The sequence below is a fragment of the Schistocerca cancellata genome, chromosome 3, assembly GCF_023864275.1.
Source record: "Schistocerca cancellata isolate TAMUIC-IGC-003103 chromosome 3, iqSchCanc2.1, whole genome shotgun sequence".
NCBI classification, from domain to species: domain Eukaryota; kingdom Metazoa; phylum Arthropoda; class Insecta; order Orthoptera; family Acrididae; genus Schistocerca; species Schistocerca cancellata.
The window spans coordinates 327,284,976-327,310,021 of record NC_064628.1 but is presented as its reverse complement, the minus strand read 5'-3'; the positions used below and the strand labels follow the sequence as shown (position 1 = coordinate 327,310,021).

The window sequence follows — 25,046 nt, the reverse complement described above, 5'->3', positions numbered from 1 at the left end:
GCAGCATGTCATTCTCAATGGAGAGAAGTCTTCCGAAGTAAGAGTGATTTCAGGTATGCCGCAGGGGAGTGTCGTAGGACCGTTGCTATTCGCATATAAATGACCTTGTGCATAACCTCGGAAGTTCACTGAGGCTTTTTGCGGATGATGCTGTGGTATATCGGTAGGTTGTAGCAATGGAAAATTGTACTGAAATGCAGGAGGATCTGCAGCGAATTGACGCATGGAGCAGGGAATGGCAATTGAATCTCAATGTAGACAAGTATAATGTGCTGCAAATACATAGAAAGAAAGATCCTTTATCATTTAGCTACAATATAGCAGGTCAGCAACTGGAAGCAGTTAATTCCATAAATTATCTGGCAGTAGGCATTAGAAGTGATTTAAAATGGAATGATCATATAAAGTTGATCGTCGGTAAAGCAGATGCCAGACAGATTCGTTGGAAGAATCCTAAGGAAATGCAATCCGAAAACAAAGGAAGTAGGTTACAGTACACTTGTTCGCCCACTGCTTGAATATTGCTCACCGGTGTGGGATCCGTACCAGATAGGTTTGATAGAGAAGGTCCAACGGAGAGCAGCGCGCTTCGTTACAGGATCATTTGGTAATCGCGAAAGCGTTACGGAGATGATAGATAAACTCCAGTGGAAGACTCTGCAGGAGAGACGCTCAGTAGCTCGGTACGGGCTTTTGATGAAGTTTCGAGAACATACCTTCACCGAGGAGTCAAGCAGTATATTGCTCCCTCCTACGTAAATCTCGCGAAGAGACCATGAGGATAAAATCAGAGAGATTAGAGCCCACACAGAGGCATACCGACAATCCTTCTTTCCACGAACAATACGAGACTGGAATAGAAGGGAGAACCGATAGAGGTACTCAAGGTACCCTCTGCCACACCGTCAGGTGGCTTGCGGAGTATGGATGTAGATGTAGATGTAGAGCTATTTTCTTAGTTCTCCTTGAATCAAAAACAATACAACTTCGTATACTTTGTATACACATAGGCGGTGCGAAACTTTGAATAGATTAGATATGATACAAGAGGCTCCCCGATATCCCCAAGTAACGTTCCTGCTTGTTTGGCGGCGAGCTCAGGCTTCTGGAAGACGCGGTACACGCTGCTGGTGCTGAACCTGGTGGGGCTGGCCATCAGCTACGCGACCCGCGTCAACTTGTCCATGGCGATCGTCGACATGGTCAACAACACGGCGCTGCGCGAAATCTACTCCTCTGAAGTAGACACGGAACTGGAGAATCTGGGCATAGCCGACTGGGCTGACCGCAAGGTAAGTCCCGCGCCGCCTGCGAACGCAGATATTGGCACGCGACGCGACTCACGAGGAGAACACAGCAAGTGCCATAACGCGATTTCCCAGAAACTTCAGTCCGTGGCTTGGCCTATCTGTAGATTGCAAGATGGACATGCCATGAAACTTCCTGGCAGATTAAAACTGTGTGCCGGACCGAGACTCGAAGTCGGGACCTTTGCCTTTCGCGGGCACGACTCAGGCCCAATCCTCACAGCATCACTTCTGCCACTACCTGTCTCCTACCTTCCTGCTTGGGTAGCTCAGATGGTAGAGAACTTGATCGCGAAAGACAAAGGTCCCGAGTTCGAGTCTCGGTCCGGCACACGGTTTTAATCTGCCTGGAAGTTTCATATCAGCACACACTCCGCTGCAGAGTGAAAATCTCTTTCTGGACATGTCATTTTGATTTTTGCATGTTAGCGGCGTGCAGTGCAGGTCAGAGAGGGAGGAAGTTACGTTACTGTTAAACAGTCTTTGGTCTTGTCGTGGCACAGTTTTTGCCTCTGTACAGTCTGATACATTCTTAGTTGAAGTATGGTAGGTGATGGACGTATTTAGAAGTGCTGAGAAAAAAGAGAGAAGATGTTTGAGGTAAGACTGCAGCATTGCTCATCTACTTTGTAGAAATGATTCCTGGCAGCTAGTTAACTTCGTTCACTTGCTCAGAAGTGAGAGAAAGACCCTGAATCACGCATTAAGATACCAACTGATCAAGCTGTATGACCCCCCGTAGCTGAGTGTTCAGCGCGACAGAATGCCAATCCTGTCGATTCCCGGCTAGATCGGAGATTTTCTCCGCTCAGGGACTGGGTGTTGTGTTGTCCTAATCATCGTCATTTCATCCCCATCGACGAGCAAGTCGCCGAAGTGGCGTCAGATCGAAAGACTTGAACCCGGCGAACGGTCTACCCGACGGGAGGCCCGAGTCACACGACATTTATTTATCAAGCTGTCTGATTTTTATAGACGTTCTCTATTAACAGTGTCCCCTTTTCAAATCATTGTTCACTTTGTTAAGCATACTATTATTCAGACCAATGTTAACGTGTGAAGATCACGCGAAATTTTACTCTGTCCGTTGGAATACATAGTTCATTCTAATTGTTGTTTTGAATACCATTTCATAGGAATAGCTCCTCTCCCTATCACACTGTTTAATAGAGATGGGCAAACTGAAACATGTAACTATTTCGAAACAAATGAAACAGTACAATGTAATGTTTCGATACGCTGTTTCGAAACAGTGAAACAGTTTGTAATCTAATAAACCTACACATTTTATCATCTTGAATGTCTACTCTATAAGTATGTCCATATAAACACAAATCATATCGCAGAAAGCATGAAACTATCACTTAGACGTCTTGGCAGTTTCGTATTTCCTGCAGCAAATGCGCTGCTTTCGTGTCGTGTGACTTTCACGCTTTTGAATTGGCTGAGGACAGCCATAGCTGAAGATAGAAGAACCACCACGAACGGAACTGGAGGTGGGAGCAAACTGCAGAAACAACGGATATGCTACTGGGATTCCCATATTCTGTTAGTATGGGTAATATACTCATCCTGCTAATTTCCATTCACACAAAGGGAATCATTGTGGATAATAGGCACAGTGACTATAGACTCACAGATAACGCCAAATAATTCGAATAAATAACAAAATATAACAGAAAAAATTTTTGTCTCTCAAGGTGTTTCGAACCGTTACTATAAATTCACCATGCTTCCCAGCCCTTCCCGTTCACGATTACACTATCAGTGACACGTCAAACAGATTGCTTGCAATTATACCTACATCAAATTTATGTATATGTCTAATAACTGTCACTCTACGCCTTTTTTATTCAAAATGTTGTAGGCTTACTTGCGTTTCTTAATGTGATTACTGTACATGAACATAGAAGCGTATGTTATAAAAAAGTGTAATTTAGCTGAATGATTTTCACATATTTATTATTTTGAATGTGAATAGTATGCGTTGTTTTATTGTTTGGTTAGTGTTTATAAAGCAGATGTTACGCCATTTCGTAATAGGACAGTCAGCTAGAAACGAAGCTTTATTTTCGGATATCTTAAGCTTCACGCTATTGCTTGTCAAAAAGATTTCGACACTCTTGAAAGTGTTTCATGAAGTGTTATGTTGTGTTTCAGTACCTGTGCCGAGCCCGAATCTCGTCCGACACAGAGCGGAATGAAACATCACTGTTTCGATACAATTAGTCCGTTCCAAGCACAAGTGGACTGAAACAGCCTTATTTTGAAACAACGATATAGTTTCTGTGTCTGGCTCGAGATCGAATCTGGTCCGGTTGTCCGAGACAGGAGCGAAATGAAACACCACTGTTTCGAAACAGTGAACCATAGCCGTTCCGAAACACTGAAACAGTTTCACGTATCGATACACTGTATCGAAACATAGAAACAGTGGCCAAGTCTACTGTTTAACATTAGGCAGTACCACATTGCACCATGTGGTATGAAACAGTTTGAATATAGTTTGGTAATTTTATTTAGAGATAAATCTGGCTTAGCCGCTGCCTGCTTGCTGTTTGTTATTATGCTTTCGAGAAATATGCAATAATGTTGTCAAGACTCGAGGCAAGTGGAAATTCTGATTAGGGCCAGATTATTGCTTTTATTACAGTTGCGCATTTAACATGAAGACAAGTTGTATTCAGACCAGTTACAATTCAATTCAAATTAGGTTCTGTTTAGCCAAAGGTTAACATCTGAGTTTAAGTTGGATAACAGTTTCTGGATACATAGTTTTGGTAATGGGTAGCTTTATATAGAGTGGGAGGTAAAGTTGGACTAAATTTCTTAGAAATAAATATAGTGGTGAGGTTACAACTTGACATTTTCTGCTAAAACGACGGTCAAAGTTTTCGACGTACTTCTACAGAAAGTAGTGAATTGGAAGCGGTGGCACAATGGCTAGGCTCGCGGAATGACAGTTTTACTCCCCGTGTTTGAAACACAACTATTTTTATTTTTGTTTTTCATTTGTCTACCCATTTCCATAGAAGATGGAAACACGTGTGTTTTCCAATGTATACTGAATTACGTTACCCTAATTCATCTACTGGAAAAAATGGAAATACCGTGTGGCTAGGGCCTCCCGTCGGGTAGACCGTTCGCCTGGTGCAGGTCTGTCGATTTGACGCCACTTCGGCGAACTGCGCGTCGATGGGGATGAAATGATGATGATTAGGACAACACAACACCCAGTCCCTGAGCGGAGAAAATTTCCGACCCAGCCGGGAATCGAACCCGGGCCCTTAAGATTGACTGTCACGCTGACCACTCAGCTACCGGGGCGGACATTCGTCTACTAATTTACGTCTAGTGAATGAATTAAAAAAATAAAAACAATAAATGAATAGAAGAGTTATTTGAAATTATTTTTGGTAAAATTCCTGTAGCATATCTTGATCCATAATCAGCTACATTCACCAGTTTTCGGAGAAGTGATCCATTATGCTTGGTTAGCGGCGGCATTATTGCCAATGCGTGAAATCTTCAGCGATGCTAACGACGTTTCTTTTTTGAGAGCGAGGCCAACTAGAAAGCCAGGCCGCAGCGCCTACGTCACAGCAAGTGACACTGCAGGTCTTACGAGTGCCAGCAGCGGTCCCCGGCGGGAAGCGAGTAATTATTTCAGGAGAATATAATAATTCTTGACTCCGTGATTAAATGCATGCAAGTTCTCGATAGCACACGACATTGATAAGTCGGTACTGATTTCCCGTGGGCCCTACACGGTGCCGAGCGTTCGCGGAATATGGAGCACAAGGCGACTAGTCAGGACCATTCTTTTGTAAGGATTATTCAAAGTCAGATTGCGTTGTGTTAAAAAATATAATGTGTCAGTTTAGTGATGATCAGAATAATTAAAGAGAGAACTATCTGAGTACGTTCAGTTTTTCTCAGCTGTTTGAAAATCGCATAACGTAGAAGTTTACTACCACAGTCATTCTTAATTTTTCTAAGGGGACGTTTCAGTGGTATCACTTGATCTATAGCCTTATAGGTACGGTTGTATATGAACCGTTCTAGCAATTTGTAGCTTACACTCAGTAATGCTATTCAGTGATAGGTTGCTGGATGTTTCGGTGGTTTACTAGTCGTTCCAGGACCAGAATATCTCGTTGGCCCCGCCCGACAGAGGTTCATACGAGGAAATGTCACTGTGGCAAATCTGCTTTCGCACGATGCTCCTGCTGTTTGCGATTCCTATATCTAGAATCTTTCTACACTCGGTACCTCCTACATATTGCACTAAATCATCTTGAAGAATAAAATATAAGAAAAATAGGTAAACCACTGAAAGATCCAGCAAGCTATAGCTCAATAGCATTACTGAGTGTAAGCTGCAAATTGCTAGAACGGTTCATATACAACCGTACCTATAAATCTATAATATCAAGTGATACCACTAAAACGTCTCCTTAGAAAAATTAAGAATGACTGTGCTAGTAAACTTCTACGTTATGTGATTTTCAAACAGCTGAGCAAAACTGAACGTACTCAGACAGTTCTCTCTCTACTTATCACTAAACTGACACACAATATTTTTTAGCGTAACGCAATCTTTCAATAATCCCTAGAAAAGAATGACCCTGACTAACAATAACCTATACCTTTAATGAACCACTTACCTCACAAAAATCTTCGTTACTCGAACTACTGCAATACAGCGAGCGCCAATACTGCCAGCTAAATAAAAGATTCTAACTACTGAAGGCACTAACTACTGATAGGCATAGTTAGCAAATGAAAGATTTTGATAGAGAACGAACAATTTATTTACCTTAATAATGTTCATATATCAATTCATGACATCCATCTTTACAAATTTCCTTTTTCTGGCAGACACGTCCAGATCGTTCGCTTACAGTAACCTCTCAAAACTCTTGGCATCTCTCTCTCCACATCCACCACTGCCAGCGGCTCACGTCCAACTGCACAACACTACACAATCGAATATTCCAACAATGAGTCCAATCAGCTACAGACTGCACACAGCATAGTCAGTGATTTTCATACAGAGCGCTACGTGGCGTTACCAACATAAAAACCTAAACAGCCTACTTACACCACCATTCCAGGCAGGCTTCCGCAATAATCGTAGCTGCAGCGAGCAAGTATGGCTTTGACATCATACATAGAAGCTGTCTTTCAAAGAGGACTGGAAACATCAGTGGAATTCGTAGACTTAACAGCTGCCTACGATACTGTTTGGCTGGATGGACCTCTTGCTGAAACTAAAGAAAGTGATCCTATGACTTCGGCTCACAACTCCCCTAAATAACATGCTCACCAATCGCAACTTTAAAGTGACAAGTAGCATGGACGTCAGTAACTCTTTTAAGATCAAGAATGGACTACCTCAAGGCTCAGTCCTAGCACAACTACTATTCAACCTCTACACCAGCGATATGCCTTACACAGTGAGCAAAAAATTCGGATACGCTGACGACCTGGCCATGGCAGTCCAAAGGAAATCTCTCGAACAAGGGGCAAGACTTTAACTGATGACGTTGAAGTTCTTACCAAATGTTACAGAAGATGGCGTCTGCACACAAACCCTTCTAAGACACAAGTCGGCGCTTTTCGCCTTAACAATAAAGGCGCCAATGATAGGCTGACCGTGTTATTTGACAAACAGAGGGTGAAACACAACTTCCATCCTAAATATTTCAGCGTTGCACTGGACAGGACCATATCCTACAAACAACACATTAAAAATGTTGGTCAGAGGCTCAAAACATGGAATAATACAATTAGGAAACTATTGGCGGGTAGTTCTTGGGATGCAGATGCATCAACTCTACGAACAGCAGCAACATCAATAGTCTACACAACTGCAGAATACTGTGCTCCTGACTGGCAGAGAAGTCACCATACCAACATGGTAGACGTGCAGCTCCGCGATACCATGAGTATTATCACTGGGACATTAAAATCTACCCCGATACCATGGCTCTCGTCATCGCCAACATAGCACCGCCAAAACTAAGACGGCAAAAAACATCTATTGAAGAATACAAATAGATAACGCAAAATGCCTACCTATTCAAGAGGTCATTAGGAATTTACCAAATCACACATTAAAGTCACGAAACCCGATATGGAATAACAGCTACATAAGAGGAGAGGATAGCTTCAACCTTACAGACGCTTGGAAAAAGGAATGGGAGAACTCAGTCCGTAATTGTCACGTTATAACTGACCCCTCAAAAGCACGAAAATGGTTCGACTCTGCTAGGAAAGACTGGGTTAAGCTCAACCATATCCGAAGGAACCACACTAGATGCAAGGCCACGCTCTGTAAATGAGGATTCGTAGATAACTCAAGCAGTGACTGTGGGGCACCTGAACAAACCCTGGATCACATCACAACGATTTAACAGCGCCAAAACGATCAGTTGTTTCTGCTCTAAACTGAGTGTGCCGGGGATCAGGTGACTTTCATTCGGTTGCTCCCACAGACTGGATTCACTCAAAAGAATAAATCAGTACAGGGCTATTACAAATGATTGAAGCGATTTCATAAATTCACTGTAGCTCCATTCATTGACATATGGTCACGACACACTACAGATACGTATAAAAACTCATAAAGTTTTGTTCGGCTGAAGCCGCACTTCAGGTTTCTGCCCTCAGAGCGCTCGAGAGCGCAGTGAGACAATGGCGACAGGAGCCGAGAAAGCGTATGTCGTGCTTGAAATGCACTCACATCAGTCAGTCATAACAGTGCAACGACACTTCAGGACGAAGTTCAACAAAGATCCACCAACTGCTAACTCCATTCGGCGATGGTATGCGCAGTTTAAAGCTTGTGGATGCCTCTATAAGGGTAAATCAACGGGTCGGCCTGCAGTGAGCGAAGAAACGATTGAACGCGTGCGGGCAAGTTTCACGCGTAGCCCGCGGAAAATTGGCTCATGCCACAACTGGAGACCGACAGCGCCGACTTCATCCTTCAACAGGATGGTGCTCCACCGCACTTCCATCATGATGTTCGACATTTCTTAAACAGGAGATTGGAAAACCGATGGATCGGTCGTGGTGGAGATCATGATCAGCAATTCATGTCATGGCCTCCACGCTCTCCCGACTTAACCCCATGCGATTTATTTCTGTGGGGTTATGTAAAAGATTCAGTGTTTAAATCTTCTCTACCAAGAAACGTGCCAGAACTGCGAGCTCGCATCAACGATGCTTTCGAACTCATTGATGGGGACATACTGCGCCGAGTGTGGGAGGAACTTGATTATCGGCTTGATGTCTGCCGAATCACTAAAGGGGCACATATCGAACATTTGTGAATGACTAAAAAAACTTTTTGAGTTTTTGTATGTGTGTGCAAAGCATTGTGAAAATATCTCAAATAATAAAGTTATTGTAGAGCTGTGAAATCGCTTCAATCATTTGTAATAGCCCTGTAGTTCTACTGGCGAGTAAAACTCTAGCCGAATGTGCCAATTTTCATTTTACAACAACCGACTAATTCAGTTGTTTTCGTTTTGTTGTTACCCTCACTAACCACAGGCGCAAAAGCTTAAAGATGACGATGATTGTGTAGAGTTTCTTACAATATCTGTATACGAACACTTGTGCATCCAGTCGTAGCTGGCTGTGTGTCGTCCGATGTCCTGACCATCAAGTGACTATTCTGCTAAAGAGCAAACTGCTACAGTTTGCGGCCTCGTGTTCCAGGACGGGCATTTCATCTGGGACAGACAGCAGCAAGGAGAGCTGCTGGCTGCCTACTACTATGGTTACGCGGCAGGCCACATCCCCGGCGGCGTGATGGCCGACCGTTTCGGAGGTAAAATCGTCTTCGGGCTCGGTATCTTCATCTCGTCCATCCTCACAATCCTGACTCCTGCGTCAGCATGGGCTGGCTATTACGTCCTTTTCGCCAACAGGATCGGACAGGGATTTATTCTGGTACGTATTTTCCACTCCTACTGCCAGTTTCCTTACGCATTAGGTATGGTATATGCTTGATAATATTTACACTAATGAAAGCATAGCTTCTATACAAAGGCACAAAAACCTTGGACATTTGGAACAATTACAGAATGGTCGACAAACACTGAACGCATCTACCAACATTGGTGTAGAAATATTAAACTGTTTCGTTTAAAATAAAAAAATTGGTGACCTTTATACAAAAAAAGGGATTAACTCCAAAGAATAAAATTTTCGAACAATCCTTCATTTATTTTTCACAATCCTTATTTTTTATTTGCTTAAAGTTCACTGCTATATTTCACAATTTGGTATTTATTTATATATAAAGGGATTGTATGTCATTTTTGTTTCTCTTAACTTCTAGGGCGGCGTTATACCAGCGATACAGACAGTTATATGTCGATGGGCCCCTGACCACGAGAGAAGCAAGTTTTCCGTTATCTATGTTGGTGAGTTTCAAATTACGGAAATATCAGAGATTCGTCTTTTCCACAAACAGTATTTCTCACATGCGCTTTTTAGTCATAGGTTACTTACCCAACTCAACAAATTATTATAATATTGTGAACAGGTAACTGAGAGCTGGCTGTCGCCGTAATTTGGTCACTGATGATTCTTTGAAACTACGAGGTGCAGACATCTGAGCTACTTTTCGCTATCCCGAAATTTCCGAAAGGGTTACTCGATAAAAACTTCCTTTGCTGCGTCCCACATTCTTCACCCATTATTTTGGCCGGTTGTGATGCATGTTATTCCAGACATGTCTTTATGCGAACTTTAACTTGCAACCAGTAAATTCACATTTTTTTTTCTTCGGACCATGTCTTGGCAAAATTTTCGTTTTCTCGAATGCTGGTGTGTTCTGAGTTGTTCAGAAGAGCACATTTATTTGTGTTTCATTTGTGATACCAAATTATTGGGTATATTGTTCAACATCAGAAAACAAGAGCTCTTCGTATTTTTTCCAGATATTAGGTATAAATGTGTCTTACTGTATTCCGACTCTTTTCGTCTTATGCATCCATAGAAAGAAACACAGCTTTCCCAATTGGTGCCTGTTACCTTATGCACATAGAAGCATTCTCTCTTGTCAGTCTATGGTCGCCCTGAGACCTTCCACCTTCCTTTCTTTCTTTGGCTTCTAACTTCTCGTTCAGTCCCGTTCCTATTCATCACGTGGCATCCTGTTGTTCTGGTTGAATGACTGCATAATAGTGTCTGAGCTTGCATGAAACAGCACGGATCGCCATTGTAAACACCTCTAGTCAGCTAGTGTAGAACAATCACGTTGCTGATCATATTTGCAGAGGCTTCTTTGAAAGAAATTTTTGGTTATATTGATTTTCTTAGATACTCGAACATTTTTCGCGTTTAATTTTTCTACGATGTAAATTGAGCTCTATGAGCACTTTGTTGATGTTAGTTATAAGCCACATTTTCGGAGTGGAAATTAGAGGTTCGGTAAGGCCTCTGTGGGTATTAAGTTCATTGATTTGTTTTGTGACTGTCACCACATGATGAGAAAAATGTACACGACCATCAACAGAAGCTATGCAGTCAGATGTCTGTTCTACGCTCATACAATCCATTTTTCACTCCTCCCTTGAATTCCAAGAAGTTCGGCAGTAAAGACAAGAGCCAGTTTTCTTGCTTGATCTCAAAGGCTTCTTAAATCTCTTTTCTATATTTAAGTCTGAAGGTGATCTCAGTCAATTTTTGTTGGCTAATCGCTGTTATCTTGTTGTTTAAGTTCATTTTTTCGCGATTTGGAATAATGTCATAAACTTCTGTTAGTGGGACATCCACAGGTGTTATATAAATTGTTCATAACTGAAAGTTCCGTTGCAGCTCTATAAGATATTTATTACTGAAGACATCCAAAAACCGTTTCGGGGTCTCAGCTGAATCTTCAGGTAGAACTGTAAATTAAAAATGAAGCCAAATGTCTGAGCAGTAAGACCCATGAAAAACCTACCAGTATTACAAAAGCAAATAAGATAAAAAATATATAGAGGAAAAATCAACATATCTAAAACCAGTACGAGGTGTACATGACCAAGTTAAGTTAACGGCAGCACATCTACTGTGCATGGCTGCTCAGTGGGAGTATGGAAAAGTGACCACGTTAAAACCATCTCTCAAATGTGATTGATGTAAATCTATCATAAGCTGCAAGCACAGTCGAAGGCCTAGAGTCTAAATAAACGCAAACAGAGCCGGATTATGGACTATAAGGGAAGTCAAGAGCTATAATGTAAGGCTAAAACTGGTCCAAAGATTACGGAAGGCCAACAGATGCCAAGATTGCACAGCGCCGTCATTGATGGTAGCACGCAAATTGACGTAACTGTAATAAACGAGAAAACTATTCACTTAGCCATAACTAAACAACTAAACGACTGGGAAATGATACGGCCGCAAAGTCTGCCACATACCAATTACTCGCAGAAAGCAGCAAAGTGTCCCCCCTAACAGTGGATCGAAAACTGAGTAACGTGATTACAAGCTGCACTGAGGTAAGCACGGCGTGAGGAGGGCCCCACCCGAGCAAAGGAGAAGTTAAGATAAAGTTCAAAGTGACGAAAATAGTAATGAGCAGCTGAAAATAAAACGGATGTACGAGAGATGAGCGCCCCATAAAAACGTAGTAGACCAAGCCCAAAGTATTAAAAAGCTGAGGTGAAACCAATAAAATCAACCAACACAAAAATTTACACGGATCACATGTAATGTCAAACCAGCGCTCTACGCAAGACGGATATAGAAGTCAAATACAGTAAACTCTCGCTAACACGGCCCTCAGTAATCCGGCCTCTCAGTAATCCGGCACACTTCAAGCATGTAGTCGTTCAACCTGAAATGACACGTACAACAATGAAATTTCGTCTGCAACCATGTTGTTTATTAATTATAATGTTCAACATTCCTGTACACTTAGAAATTGTGGCTTTCCTTGCGGATCATTATCGTGGATTCTAAAGGGAAAGCGGAAACTCGAAATTAGATATAAACTGAGCTGAGGTTTCTCGCAGAAAATCATTGTTGCCCGTAACAGTGTTGGACGGGCAACTATTTATGACCAGACTTCAGCAGAAAAGTGGTAATCATAAGCTCGCAGTGAAGTTGCGGTGAAACTGATGAAGAAGAGGAAATAGGAGGAGAGAACATGAGGATATCTCAAACTGCTGGTGCTGAAGCTGGAGACGTCTTCGTGGAGTTCATTATGCAACAATCAGAAACATGGCAGCACCTATGAAATGCTGGTAAGGCCGTTGTGTGATCAAGCATACTACCGTAGCGTATCATCATGGTGACAACCAAAACTTCAGGACATGTTTAACAGTGAATTTCGAGTGATACTAACATGCGTGTACACACTCAAGGACTAAGTTTTCTGTAAAGATGAATGTATCTTCTGATTTGATAAAGCACCATCCCTACGTACTCTACTGGCCATTAAAATAGGTACACCAAGAATAAATGCAGATGATAAACGGGTATTCAGTGGAAAAATATACTAGAACTGACATGTAACTACATTTTTACGCAGTTTGGGTGCATACACCCTGAGAAATCAGTACCCAGAACAACCACCTCTGCCCATAATAACGGCCTTGATACGCCTGGGCGTTGAGTCAAACAGAGCTTGGATGGCGTGTACAGGTACAGCTGCCCATGTAGCTTCAACACGATACCACACTTCATCAAGAGTAGTGACTGGCGTATTGTGACGAGCCAGTTGCTCGGCCACCATTGACCAGACGTTTTCAATTGGTGAGAGATCTGGAGAATGTGCTGGCCAGCGCAGTAGTCGAACATTTTCTGCATCCAGAAAGGCCCATGCAGGACCTGCACCATGCGGTCGTGCATTATCCTGCTGAAATGTAGGGTTTCGCAGGGATCGAATGAAGGGTAGAGCCACGGGTCGTAACACATCTGAAACGTAACGTCCACTTTTCAAAGTGTCGTCAATACGAACAAGAGATGACCGAGACGGGTAACCAATGGCACCCCTTACCATCACGCCAGGTGATACGCCAGTATGACGATGACGAATACACGCTTCCCATGTGCGTTCACCGCGATGTCGCCAAACACGGATGCGATCGTCGTGATGCTGTAAACAGAACCTGGATGCATCCGAAAAAGAGACGTTTAGCCATTCGTGCACCCAGGTTCGTCGTTCTGTACACCATCGGAGGCGCTCCTGTCTGTGATGCAGCGTCAAGGGTAACCGCAGCCATGGTCTCCGAGCTGATAGTCCATGCTGCTGCAAACGTCGTCGAACTGTTCGTACAGATGGTTGTTGCCTTGCAAATGTTCCCGACTCAGGGATCGAGACGTGGCTGCACGATCCGTTACAGCCATGCGGATTGTCTTGCAAATGTTCCCGACTCAGGGATCGAGACGTGGCTGCACGATCCGTTACAGCCATGCGGATAAGATGCCTGTCATCTCAACTGCTAGTGATACTAGACCGTTGGGATCCAGCACGGCGTTCCGTATTACCCTCCTGAACCCACAGATTCCATATTCTGCTAACAGTCATTGGATCACGACCAACGCGAGCAGCAACGTCGCGATACGATAAACCGCAATCGTGATAGCCTACAATCCGACCTTTATCAAAGTCGGAAACATGATGGTACGCATTTCTCCTCCTTACACGAGGCATCATAACAATGTTTCACTAGGCAACGCCGGTCAACTGCTGTTTGTGTATGGGAAATCGGTTGGAAACTTTCCTCATGTCAGCACGTTGTAGGTGTCGCCACCGGCGCCAACCTTGTGTGAATGCTCTGAAAAGTTAATCATTTGCATATCACAGCATCTTCTTCCTGTCAAATTTCGCGTCTGCAGCACGTCATCTTCGTGGTGTAGAAATTTTAATGGCCAGTAGTGTAGAATAGTTGTTTCGATAATCAGAGTCACAGGGTTTTACGCTTTCAGTATAATTAATTGTGACGCGTGTCGTGCGGCAGGCGTGTTCGGAGGGACGCTGATCTCGATGGCGCTGACGGGCGCGCTGTGCGTGACGTCTGTGGGCTGGCCGCTGGCCTTCTACTTCTTCGGCGGCGTCGGCCTGCTGTGGTGCCTGCCGTGGTGCTTCTACGTCGCAGACTCCCCGGCCCAGCACAAGCACATCGACCCGGCGGAGCGCTACTTCATAGAGGCCAACATACAGTCCAGCGCCAAGGTACCGTTGCACTCGAGGCTAAATAAGTATATTTTGGGTTCCGTGCCTCAATCCGTGAAAGCGGAACCCTTGTAAAAGCGGTTTGTTGTCCGTCTGTAGGCCTGTCCGACTGTTAAGAACCATTTTCTCAGGAACGTGTAGACGTTTCAAGTTCAAATTTATGTTAAATATTAAGGTCTACGGTTCCTTAACGGTGCAAACATTTTAAGCTTCTACGCCAATTCATTCAAAAGATACGGCGATTCATGTCACATATTTTGAAACTCGAAAACTAGCTTTCAACACCTATGCGGTACTTCCCATTGACCTAGAATCATGCAATTTGGCAAGGAGCAGCGTTTCACAGTAAAAGCAAAGAAAAACATCCGAAATCGTATCACACAAAAAAATCTTCGTTTGTCATTTGTTTTCCGACTTCAAACTTGAAATTAAATGTTGTCGAGAGTCTTAGAACCCCGGGGCCGATATCTTGCCAGTATCGAAATCTTTAACAGGCAAAAATTGTCAGTAGCCTCGATTCCTGGAATGTATAAACTGCCTATACAGTATACATTGTCAACTTTGTACGGATCTCTCAGAGCACGAGTGCTACTTGCATCTCGCCAAATTTTATAGATACTGTTACCACCCAACGCTGTTTTCATCAGGTTTTCACTAGGTTACAACAGCAGTGAGGGGATGTAGCCACATTGCAATTCATTCGAAATTGCCACATGTTTCTAAAAGCTTCACAGTATTTGTTGTACGATAAGGTGCCGATGATAACGCAAATGCGGAGGTAATTCCTTTATTACTTAACTTGTATACTTCTTAAGTCCGCCCCTCGTGGTCTCGCGGTAGCGTTCTCGCTTCCTGAGCACGGGGTCCCGGGTTCGATTCCCGACGGGGTCAGGAATTTTTCCTGCCTCGAGATGACTGGGTGTTGTTGTGTCGTCTTCATCATCATCATTCATTCCCATTGCGGTCGGAGGAAGGCAACGGCAAACCACCTCCATTAGGACCTTGCCTAGTAAGGCGCATCGTTCCCCTACGCTCTGTAAAGAAGCATGGGACTTCATTTCCATGCTTCACAAATGATACAACATTCGACAACACATTTCAAATGGCGGCATTCACATATTCTCACTGAGCTCACTCGGGTCATTGTAGTGGATTTTGTGTATTCTTAGTCATTATTTTATTGTATGCTTTGTCTTCGTGATGTTTTGTAAAGTTCCCATGAGGACTTAAATATAATTTCTATGAGAGTTCTGCTGCACAGAGACCAAATACCTGAAAGAGAAAAATAATTTAGGTTTTACGTTACCTGGGCGAAGGAAAAGCCTGTAGCGTGCACAAATAACAACATAAACAGATGAAACGGCTTTTGTTAAATAATATTGTTTGTGCGTGAAAAAGTCTGTTCTACTGAAGAGAGAAATATGGCTTTTAACTCGACTAAAAGAAGAGATCGGTTGGTAGGACATATTCCGAGGCATCAAGGGATCAGCAATTTAGTATTGAAGGGCAGCGTGGAGGATAAAAATCGTAAAGGGAGACCAAAAGACGATTACACTAAGCAGATTCAGCAAGATGAAGGTTGCAGTAGACACTGGGAAATGAAGAAGCTTTCACAGGATAGAGTAACATGGAGAGCTACATCAAAGCAGTCTCCGGACTGAACATCACAACAACAACGTTATTTGATACTTAGAAAGAAAACCAACTGCAGGAGAAAAGTATAACGGTTCTGCCTGTAGGGTTCTAAATACTATTTTATCAGTTTGCGTGTATATATTTACCCAAGGGAATGCGAGTGTGTTCATTTTTTGAAATATTTGGATATTTTTCTGTTGTTTCATTTAATACCTGTTTACCACAAAAACTTTGTTAGGAACATCAGTTATAGATTTTGCTTTGACCATTAATTTGTCATTGCTAGTGCATTAATTATTACACTAGCTGAGCAAAAACATCCGAACACCTATCAGTGGATATTGATATGAAGAGTTTCCATCTTTCGCCTTCATGACGCTTTGAACTCTGCTGGGCACATTCAACGTGGTGTCTGAATGTCTCTGAAGGAATGGCTTCCCACTTTCCTCAAGATCCAAAACCAGAGGACGTAGTGATGTTGGACGCTGGGGTCTGAAATGAAGTTAGCGTTCTACCTCATACCAAGACCATTCATTGTATTCAGGCTGGGAAAGAAAGCACTCCGTCTTAAGGCCACAAGTGGCCCATCGGGACCACCCGACCGCCGTGTCATCCTCAGGTGAGGATGCAGATAGGAGGGGCGTGTGGTCAACAAACCGCTCTCCCAGTCGTTGTGATGGTTTTCTGTAACCGGGGCCGCTGCTATTCGGTCGAGCAGCTCCTCAATTGCCATCACGAGGCCTAGTGCACCCCGAAAAATGGCAACAACGCATGACGGCTCAGATGATCACCCAATTCAGGCTGGGGACAGGGATGTGACTGTCCACAACATTTTGCCTCACAGATGCTACTTTACGACAGGGCGCATCGTCAACCTGATACAGTCACTGTCTCCGAACTGCTCCTCTAGTGGACGTAGTACAAAATGCTATAAAATGTGTCTATATCCTTCCGTATTTAGCTTTTTCTTAAGCCTAATAATGGGACCAAACACTAGCCACGTAAATCACACAACCCCTCCCTCCCACCTCCCCCACCACCGTATTTCGACTAGGCACTGCACATGACAGGTGACATTTTCCAGGCATCCACCAAACCTAAACCCCTCCTTCAGATTCTCTTAGAGTATGCCGTGATTCATGATTTCTAATCATTCATTTCAGTCATCCACTGTACAGTGCCGTTGCTCTTTACACCACTTAAAGCGGCGATTAGCACTGACAACAGAAATGTGTGGCTTATGAAAGCCTCCTCGAGAACTGTACCCCATTCTTTTTAACTGCATTGAAGAGCCAAATAAACCAGTATACCTGCCTAACATCGTTTAGGGCCCCGCGGGCACGCAGAAGTGCCGCAACACGACGTGGCGTGGACTCGACTAATGTCTGAAGTAGCGCTGGAGGGAACTGATATCACGAATCCTGCAAGGCTGTCCATAAATCCGTAAGAGTAATAGGGGGTGACGATCTCTTCTGAACAGCACGTTGCAAGGCATCCCACATATGCTCAATTATGTTCATGTTTGGGTAGTTTGATGGACAGCGGAAGTGTTTGAACTCAGAAGAGTGTTCCTGGAGCCACACTGTAGCAATTCTGGACGTGTGGTGTGTCAAATTGTCCTGCTGAAATTGCCCATTACAGAGCCTCCACTTGCTTGGTCAGCACCTGCTAACGTGCAGGGTCCATATATTCATGACGTTGTCTCCATACCTGTACACGTCCATCCGCTAGACACAATTTGAAACGAGACTCGTCCGACCAGGCAACATGTCTCCAGTCGTCAACAGTCCATAGACGGACCCAGGCGATGTGTAGAACGTTGTGCCGTGGAGTCATCAAGGGTACACGAGTGAGCCTTCGGCTCCGAAAGCCCATATCGATGATGTTTCGTTGAATGAATCGCACTCTGAGACCTGCTGATGGCCCAGCATTGAAATTTGCAGCAATTCGTGGAAAGATGGCACTTCTGTCACATTGAACGTATCTCTTCAGTCGTCGTTGGTTCTTGCAGGATATTTTTTCGGCCGCAGCGATGTCTGAGATTTGATGTTTTACCGGATTTCTGATATTCGCGGTAGACTCGTGAAATGGTCGAACGGGAAAATCTCCACTTCATCGCTACATTGGAGAAACTGTGTCCCATCGCTCGTGCGCCGATTGTAACACCACGTTCAAACTCACTTAAATGTTGATAACCTGCCATTGTAGCAGCAGTAACCGATCTAACAGCTGCGCCAGACACTTGTCTTATATAGACGTTGCCGACCGCAGCGCCGTATTCTGCCTGTTTACATATATCTGTGTTTGAATACCCATTGCTACATCAGTTTTTGTGGCGCTACAGTGTACCTACTCACAGAAATTTTTCTAGATGGGTTGGTCGTAGCAGTTTGGAACTCACAAGTGATTTCTTCTGCTGATTTTATGCGATGGCTCACAACCAGCCTCTTCTCTGCTCGACGTTCCCTGTTCATCTGTATATGTCTGCCTAGGCTTGGTTAAGCTATGGTTGTTTATTCGTGTTTCCACTTAACAATTACATCACCAACAGTGGACTCTGGCGGCTTTATAAAGGCTTAAATGCACGTGATGGATTAGTTAGCCAGGTGACATCCAATGACTAGTCCACTTTCGAAGCCATTGAGATCTCCTGGCATAATTATTCTGACAACGCAATACTCGCCGCCTCCTTTTATTGCGATGGGTCCGCCTCTTGTGACATCTAGTGGTCAATTTCACGTTTCGTAGGAGTGTCCGGATACTTTTCATCAGCTAACGTATATTCCAACTGTATGTATCACGGATAGTATGTCATAACCTCACGTTCATAGTTCGGAACTTGGCTAAGCAAGTGACGTTGTTTTTGCCTTTGCGTCTAGCATGAACACACCACCATCTGATGTGATGTCGCACTCCTTTCCTTTCCGTTGACCTGAAGGCAGCCAGACGAAAGAGCGAGAGCTGTCTTGCCTTTGTTCTACAGAGGAATGTAGACAGCTGTCATGTCACTTTACTTGCACGGCTCTGAATGTCTATTCAAAGAATGCAGCGTTGTCAGCAGCAATGTCTGACTGTACGGTAGAGTGTGCACTATTTCGAGACGTCCTGCTCTGCTATAAAGGCACAACCGACACTCGCAGCTCACCAGCTGATTGCTCTGTTGGTAAGAGCAGTACCCACAGAAGGGAACTCACTGGATTCGAGACCCCCTTCTTGCGCACAGTTTTAATCTATCAGGAAGTTTCAGTTCTGCTAATTGTTTGCTTAGGCAACGGTCTTGCCGCAGTGGATACACCGGTTCCCGCGAGATCACCGAAGTTAAGCGCTGTCGGGCGTGGCCGGCACTTGGATGGGTGACCATCCAGCCGCCATGCGCTGTTGCCATTTTTCGGGCTGCACTAACCCTCGTGATGCCAATTGAGGAGCTACTCGACCGAACAGTAGCGGCTCCGGTCAAAGAAAACCATCATAACGACCGGGAGAGCGGTGTGCTGACCCCACGCCCCTCCTATCGGCATCCTCAACTGAGAATGACACGGCGGTCGGATGGTCCCGAACGGCCACTTGTGGCCTGAAGACGGAGTGCCCTTTGTTTTTGCTTCATGGATTGTCTTGTACTAGGATTGCGATCTGACATCTAAATGCTCATGGTCTGTATGTGAAGCTCAGTAAATAAACTTTATTGTGACCACGCTAAGACGAGCTGTAAGGATTGTTTATGATGAGAAACTTATTGACAATGGAAGAACGGTTTCAGTGGATTTTTGCCTCTAACAAAAGAGACCAATGTCAATAAATTGCGCCCGCATCTCGTGGTCGTGCGGTAGCGTTCTCGCTTCCCACGCCCGGGTTCCCGGGTTCGATTCCCGGCGGGGTCAGGGATTTTCTCTGCCTCGTGATGGCTGGGTGTTGTGTGCTGTCCTTAGGTTAGTTAGGTTTAAGTATTTCTAAGTTCTAGGGGACTTATGACCACAGCAGTTGAGTCCCATAGTGCTCAGAGCCATTTGAACCATTAAAAAATCAATAAATTGCCTTATCCACCTTGTGTACAGATTATAAAGTAAAAAATAAATCGGAGCGACAGAAAGCGCATAACCAAAATTTTCTTCGTAGCACTGTCGTAGGCTAACCTCATCTGAACCAAATTGAGCAAAAGAAGGCAATACTGGTAAAGGTAAAGAGAAACACGCAATGTGCTCAGGCGAGTCCATGTCACACTGTTACCTTTTGCAAGACGTGTTTAACCATGAAAACACTAGGGAGATCTTAGAATACAGATTTCTTTACCTCACAACAGTGAAACGTGTCAGAGAGAGTTTTCACTTCGACTTTACTGAAAGTAAATCTAGCTAACACGGCGTACGAAATCATTTTATTTACCGCTTTCACTGTACGACGCAAACATTGTTTCCAGCAGGTATTACATCTTCCAAGACGCTCATTCCATCATTTTTATGACTTTGTTGTCCATGCGGTTGAAGTACTGTGGCTTACCTGGCTTGACAGTTAGCAGATACAAATATCATAGAGCCAAATGTTCTCGAAATAGGAAATGGAATCGGTTTCCTCTAATGGAAACGAAACGTTTCCTTTGCCACAAATACAAGAATCCTATTGTCCGCCATTCAGGTTTTATTTCGCCGGAGGAGTCAAAGTTACTTGGGTATCAAAGATGACATTTCACTGTGTTAGGTGAGGGTGTGTACCAGTTAGGTAGCGTGCACCTAACCACAGTGTTAGGTTTCCTGTGCAATATCCAGCCATCACAAGCAGATTTTCTGGTTACGTAATACGTCAACATAAACTAGCACAGAGTCTGCCTATACAGCACTTATTGAACGGTGGTCTCTTTGTGTCCCTCTGATATAAACACGGATTGTTTTTAGATGCACGATAGTCGAATCCAGCTGCGCGGTACTTGGAGTATGCCGAACAGGTTCGCAAACAATCGGGTGACAATGCGCGACTTCACCCAGGAAGCTGCAAGCTGATAAGTTCCATAACGGATCTCAAACCTGTCGTAGCAAATATAGTAGGAATAGTCCCAGTTGCAATATATATATATATATATATATATATATATATACTACAACCAAATCCAAAGTGAAGTAGTCAACACAATACTATAATAACGCGCAAGGGAGTGCTTCATGTAAATAAGCGAACTGCCTTCCAGTTACGCAGCGCGCTTATGTAAAACGGTCATAACCAAAGGTTTTACCCAGCTGAGCTGCGTTTTCTGGTTGTCTCAGCTGCTTTGCAGCCCAATAACTTTATGCTCTGCCCTCTGTCGAGGCGACTAACCACTAACCGATTCCACCTCCGTAACGCTGCCTGCTGTTGGAATATCGTCAACACGCCTTTACGGATATACGATAGTCTCCTCGTGAAATACAGTACACAGAGTCTGAGAATTATTGTTCCAAATTAACATTTCTTTATACTCACTAACTACAACTATAATGACAACACATTCTCGTATGATAAATGACGATGAGATCTTTTGCCATATTTACTGAGCCCTGATCTTAAACTATGCAATCTACCAGTTGCCTTATAGCATTATCTAAACTGTATACCTTTTCACTGATGCAGAAAAAACTGCCGATTCCTTGGAAGAGCATCTTGACGTCTCCAGTGCTGTGGGCCTTCGCTGCACTCTTTGTCACCTTGGACTGGACGTATTACCTCCTGATCACGTCGCTGCCACAATACGTCGCCAACGTTCTGCACTTCAACATAGAAAGTGTAAGTAGAGGACTCAAAGATGCCGGTGGTGCGTTCTTCCAAGGATAGCAGTGAAGTGTAAATATTCCCATGTCAAATAGGAAGCACTGCTGTAGCATCTACAAGCTATAAGCGAGAATTAGAAAATTTTAAATTTACCGTTGGTCTACTGACGATGAGGAAATTCATTTGCTAATACTGATACACAGCAATTCTTCAACTGCCATTATACATCAGGACAGTGGGAAATTCAGGGGTGATGTTCTATGTCACCAAAAATTATTTTTGGTAATCCAAGATGAAATTTTCAGATTCTTAACCTGTGGAAATGTAGCAGCAATAAGTGTTAATGGATCGTACCTGAATTATTGTCTTTTCTGGCTAAATTGTGCTGTTTCTCTCCAGAGCAGATAAAAGAGTAGAACAACTTAATAGAATTGGCTTAAAAATATAACTATCAATTAATTACGACCAAGCAAAAAATCGCAATAAACACAAAGAAGGAAATACAACAGAAATTGTCTATCAAGTTACAGAACTTGAAGAGTTTATTTATTTATTATTTATTTATTTTTAATTTTTAAATTGAACGACTTGATAAGAAGTAAAATCACATGGAGTGTTTTTGTAAAATACATAGAATTCTCAAAACTAAGCTTGCGATGTGACTGAAATAGAATTTACAATATGTGTGTGTTATCGACCGTGACGTGTGCCAGTAGCATACGGAGTTTTTACATAAAAGCCTTTCAAAAACCGATGGATTCGTCGTGTGCGTTGGAGAGCTGCATGATGGGTATTTCTAGAAGAGACCGGTACACTTACAAATGGATCAGGGAAAACTGGTGTTGAGATTGATCGAGGAATCTCTCACCGGATTCCTACAACGGGACGAAGACCTATTGGGAAGCGGAAGAATGACACTGCAAAACGTGTAGGAGTAGCGGTGATTCATATAACCCACGTTCAGGAAGCAGTCGTAGGTCCTCAGCTGCTTTCTTCTTTTTCTCAAAAAGATTAAATTTGCCCCTGTTATTCTTAGATTTTATTTCCCTACTGTATATACAGTAAGGTGCTTGCGAGTACATGGCCAAAAACTTCTTTCATTGGGTAACCTTTTTATAACTCACTCTCTCCACGTCTACATCTATACTTCACAAGCCAAATTTTCGAGTCTGGCAAAGTGTAATTTGTCGCCATATGTCTCTCCTACCTCTTTCTCATCATAATCCGCAACAGTAGCGTCAAACTTGAGCACCCTTTACGCAAACACTGGTTCGTGTAACTCTCCCCTTGCCGGCCGGTGTGGCCGAGCGGTTCTAGGCGCTTCAGTCTGGAACCGTGCGACCGCTACGGTCGCAGGTTCGAATCCTGCCTCGGTCGTGGATGTGTGTCATGTCCTTAGGTTAGTTAGGTTTAAGTAGTTCTAAGTTCTAGAGGACTGATGACCTGAGATGTTAAGTCCCATAGGGCTCAGAGCCATTTGAACCATTTTTGAACTCTCCCCTTCAAGCAACCTCCACATGCATTACGAGGACATTCGCCTGTCTTGAATATTTTCTCCTTCTTCTTGCCGCATCAGGTTTAAATAAGGGCTCAAGTTTTCGACGACTTTCTCCATAGTCATGGTGTGTTCTTATTCATACCTGCCTGCAGAGAAACCTTGGGTAACACAAGCAATCAACTGATCGACAAAAGAAGGAAGCACAAAAATGTTCAGAGAAAGACATGATACAAAGTGTGTGTGTGTGTGTGTGTGATTGCAAACGAGAGCGTGTATAGGTTGAAAGAGAACAAAAACGGGAGGAATTGTTTGATGGCGTAATAGAATAAACTAGAGTTGATATAGAAAGGGTAGAGGATCCCGTATTAGTGTCAGAATTTATACGAGCTTTAGAGGACTTGAGATCAAATAAGGCAGAAGGGACAGATAACATTCCATCGAAATTTATAAAATCATTGTGGGAAGTGGCAACCTGTAAAAAGTACTGCTATCTTTGACGTTGTAAAATAACAAAATCGTACCCCTTACTTGTTGCTGGCTTCTGTAACTTTCGACGCCTAGAACGCCTTTTCTTTGGAGGGAGCACTGGAGCACCGTGGTCCCGCGCCGCTTGCTATGTGCAGCAGAGCCATTGTTGTGCTTCAGCGCAGAGCGATCTCACGCAACCGCGTCGAGGATACATCCAGATGAAGAATTCGGTAGAAAGATAATTAAGTGTTGAAAGTTTTATGTCACTTTGTAGAAAAAAAGTGTTTCAGTAATTCAGTTACTTCGTGAAAGGCGCGCAGAGTTAAGTATGAGATTTATGGTTGAGCCGGTGTCGTGTTTGTGAATCACTAAATATCGTGGAGGAACGTATTGACAATTGCCTGTTTAATTAGCGTGGAAAATCAACGTAGCAATGGTTACTTCAGTGTGAATGTGAAACGAGCTTAAATGTTATCATGAGACTGGATGAGATTAGACATTGGTATTGAAGTGTGTTACGTGATAAAGGGACAGTAAAACAAAGTAATTACATACATAAGCGGGACGACAAATGATACCTTCAGTGCAGATACAAGACAGACTCGAATTCTTACGGGAATCGGCGAAATGTCGTGAGTAGCAATGAGAATAACGGGCAAGGGGTAGAACGTGTGGATAAGTTGAGGCTTTGGTTCTCACGCGAGGCGAGCTAAGGTAATCGTTCAGTTGTAATGAGCACTGTGTCCCGACGCCGGCACGGTAGCTCAGCGTGTTCGGTCATTAGGATAGCTGCCCTCCGTAATAAAAAAGCTGAGTTAATGTATCAACGATTAACTTCAACAAGTGTCATAGGACGTCCGCCTCTAACAAATACAACGATCAATTACGAACAAAATGAGATTAACAAATAAAAAAGTGTTCAGAACATCTGCCTCGTAAGAGGGATACCCACATTCGAATCCCAATCCCGTCTAAATTTTCAACTTCCCCATCGATTTCACTCAATGCTCGCTCGCAGCTAATGTCTCCAATTCCTTTGTGCCTTAAAGTAATTTGAAGTTTGTGTTAATATTTGAAAGCGATATTTTCCATCAGACCATGGGAAAATATCATCCATACAAATACGAAGATAGCAAGGGTAGATAAATGCCAGAACTATCGCACAATTAGCTAAACAGCTCGTGCATCCAAGCTCTGACAACAATAATACATAGAA

At 43.4% G+C, this 25,046-nt stretch overlaps 1 protein-coding gene across 1 annotated transcript in view; it reads left to right on the top strand.

Moving 5' to 3' along the window:
* The window catches only part of LOC126176290 (sialin-like), a 73,387-nt gene that overhangs the window by 10,460 nt on the left and 37,881 nt on the right, over nucleotides 1-25,046 (top strand). Inside the window, exons 2-6 of the mRNA XM_049923440.1 lie at nucleotides 1,032-1,292; nucleotides 9,039-9,272; nucleotides 9,664-9,748; nucleotides 14,282-14,496; nucleotides 21,727-21,879. Coding sequence (XP_049779397.1) covers nucleotides 1,032-1,292; nucleotides 9,039-9,272; nucleotides 9,664-9,748; nucleotides 14,282-14,496; nucleotides 21,727-21,879 — 948 coding nt within the window. The remainder of the gene's footprint in view (nucleotides 1-1,031; nucleotides 1,293-9,038; nucleotides 9,273-9,663; nucleotides 9,749-14,281; nucleotides 14,497-21,726; nucleotides 21,880-25,046) is intronic.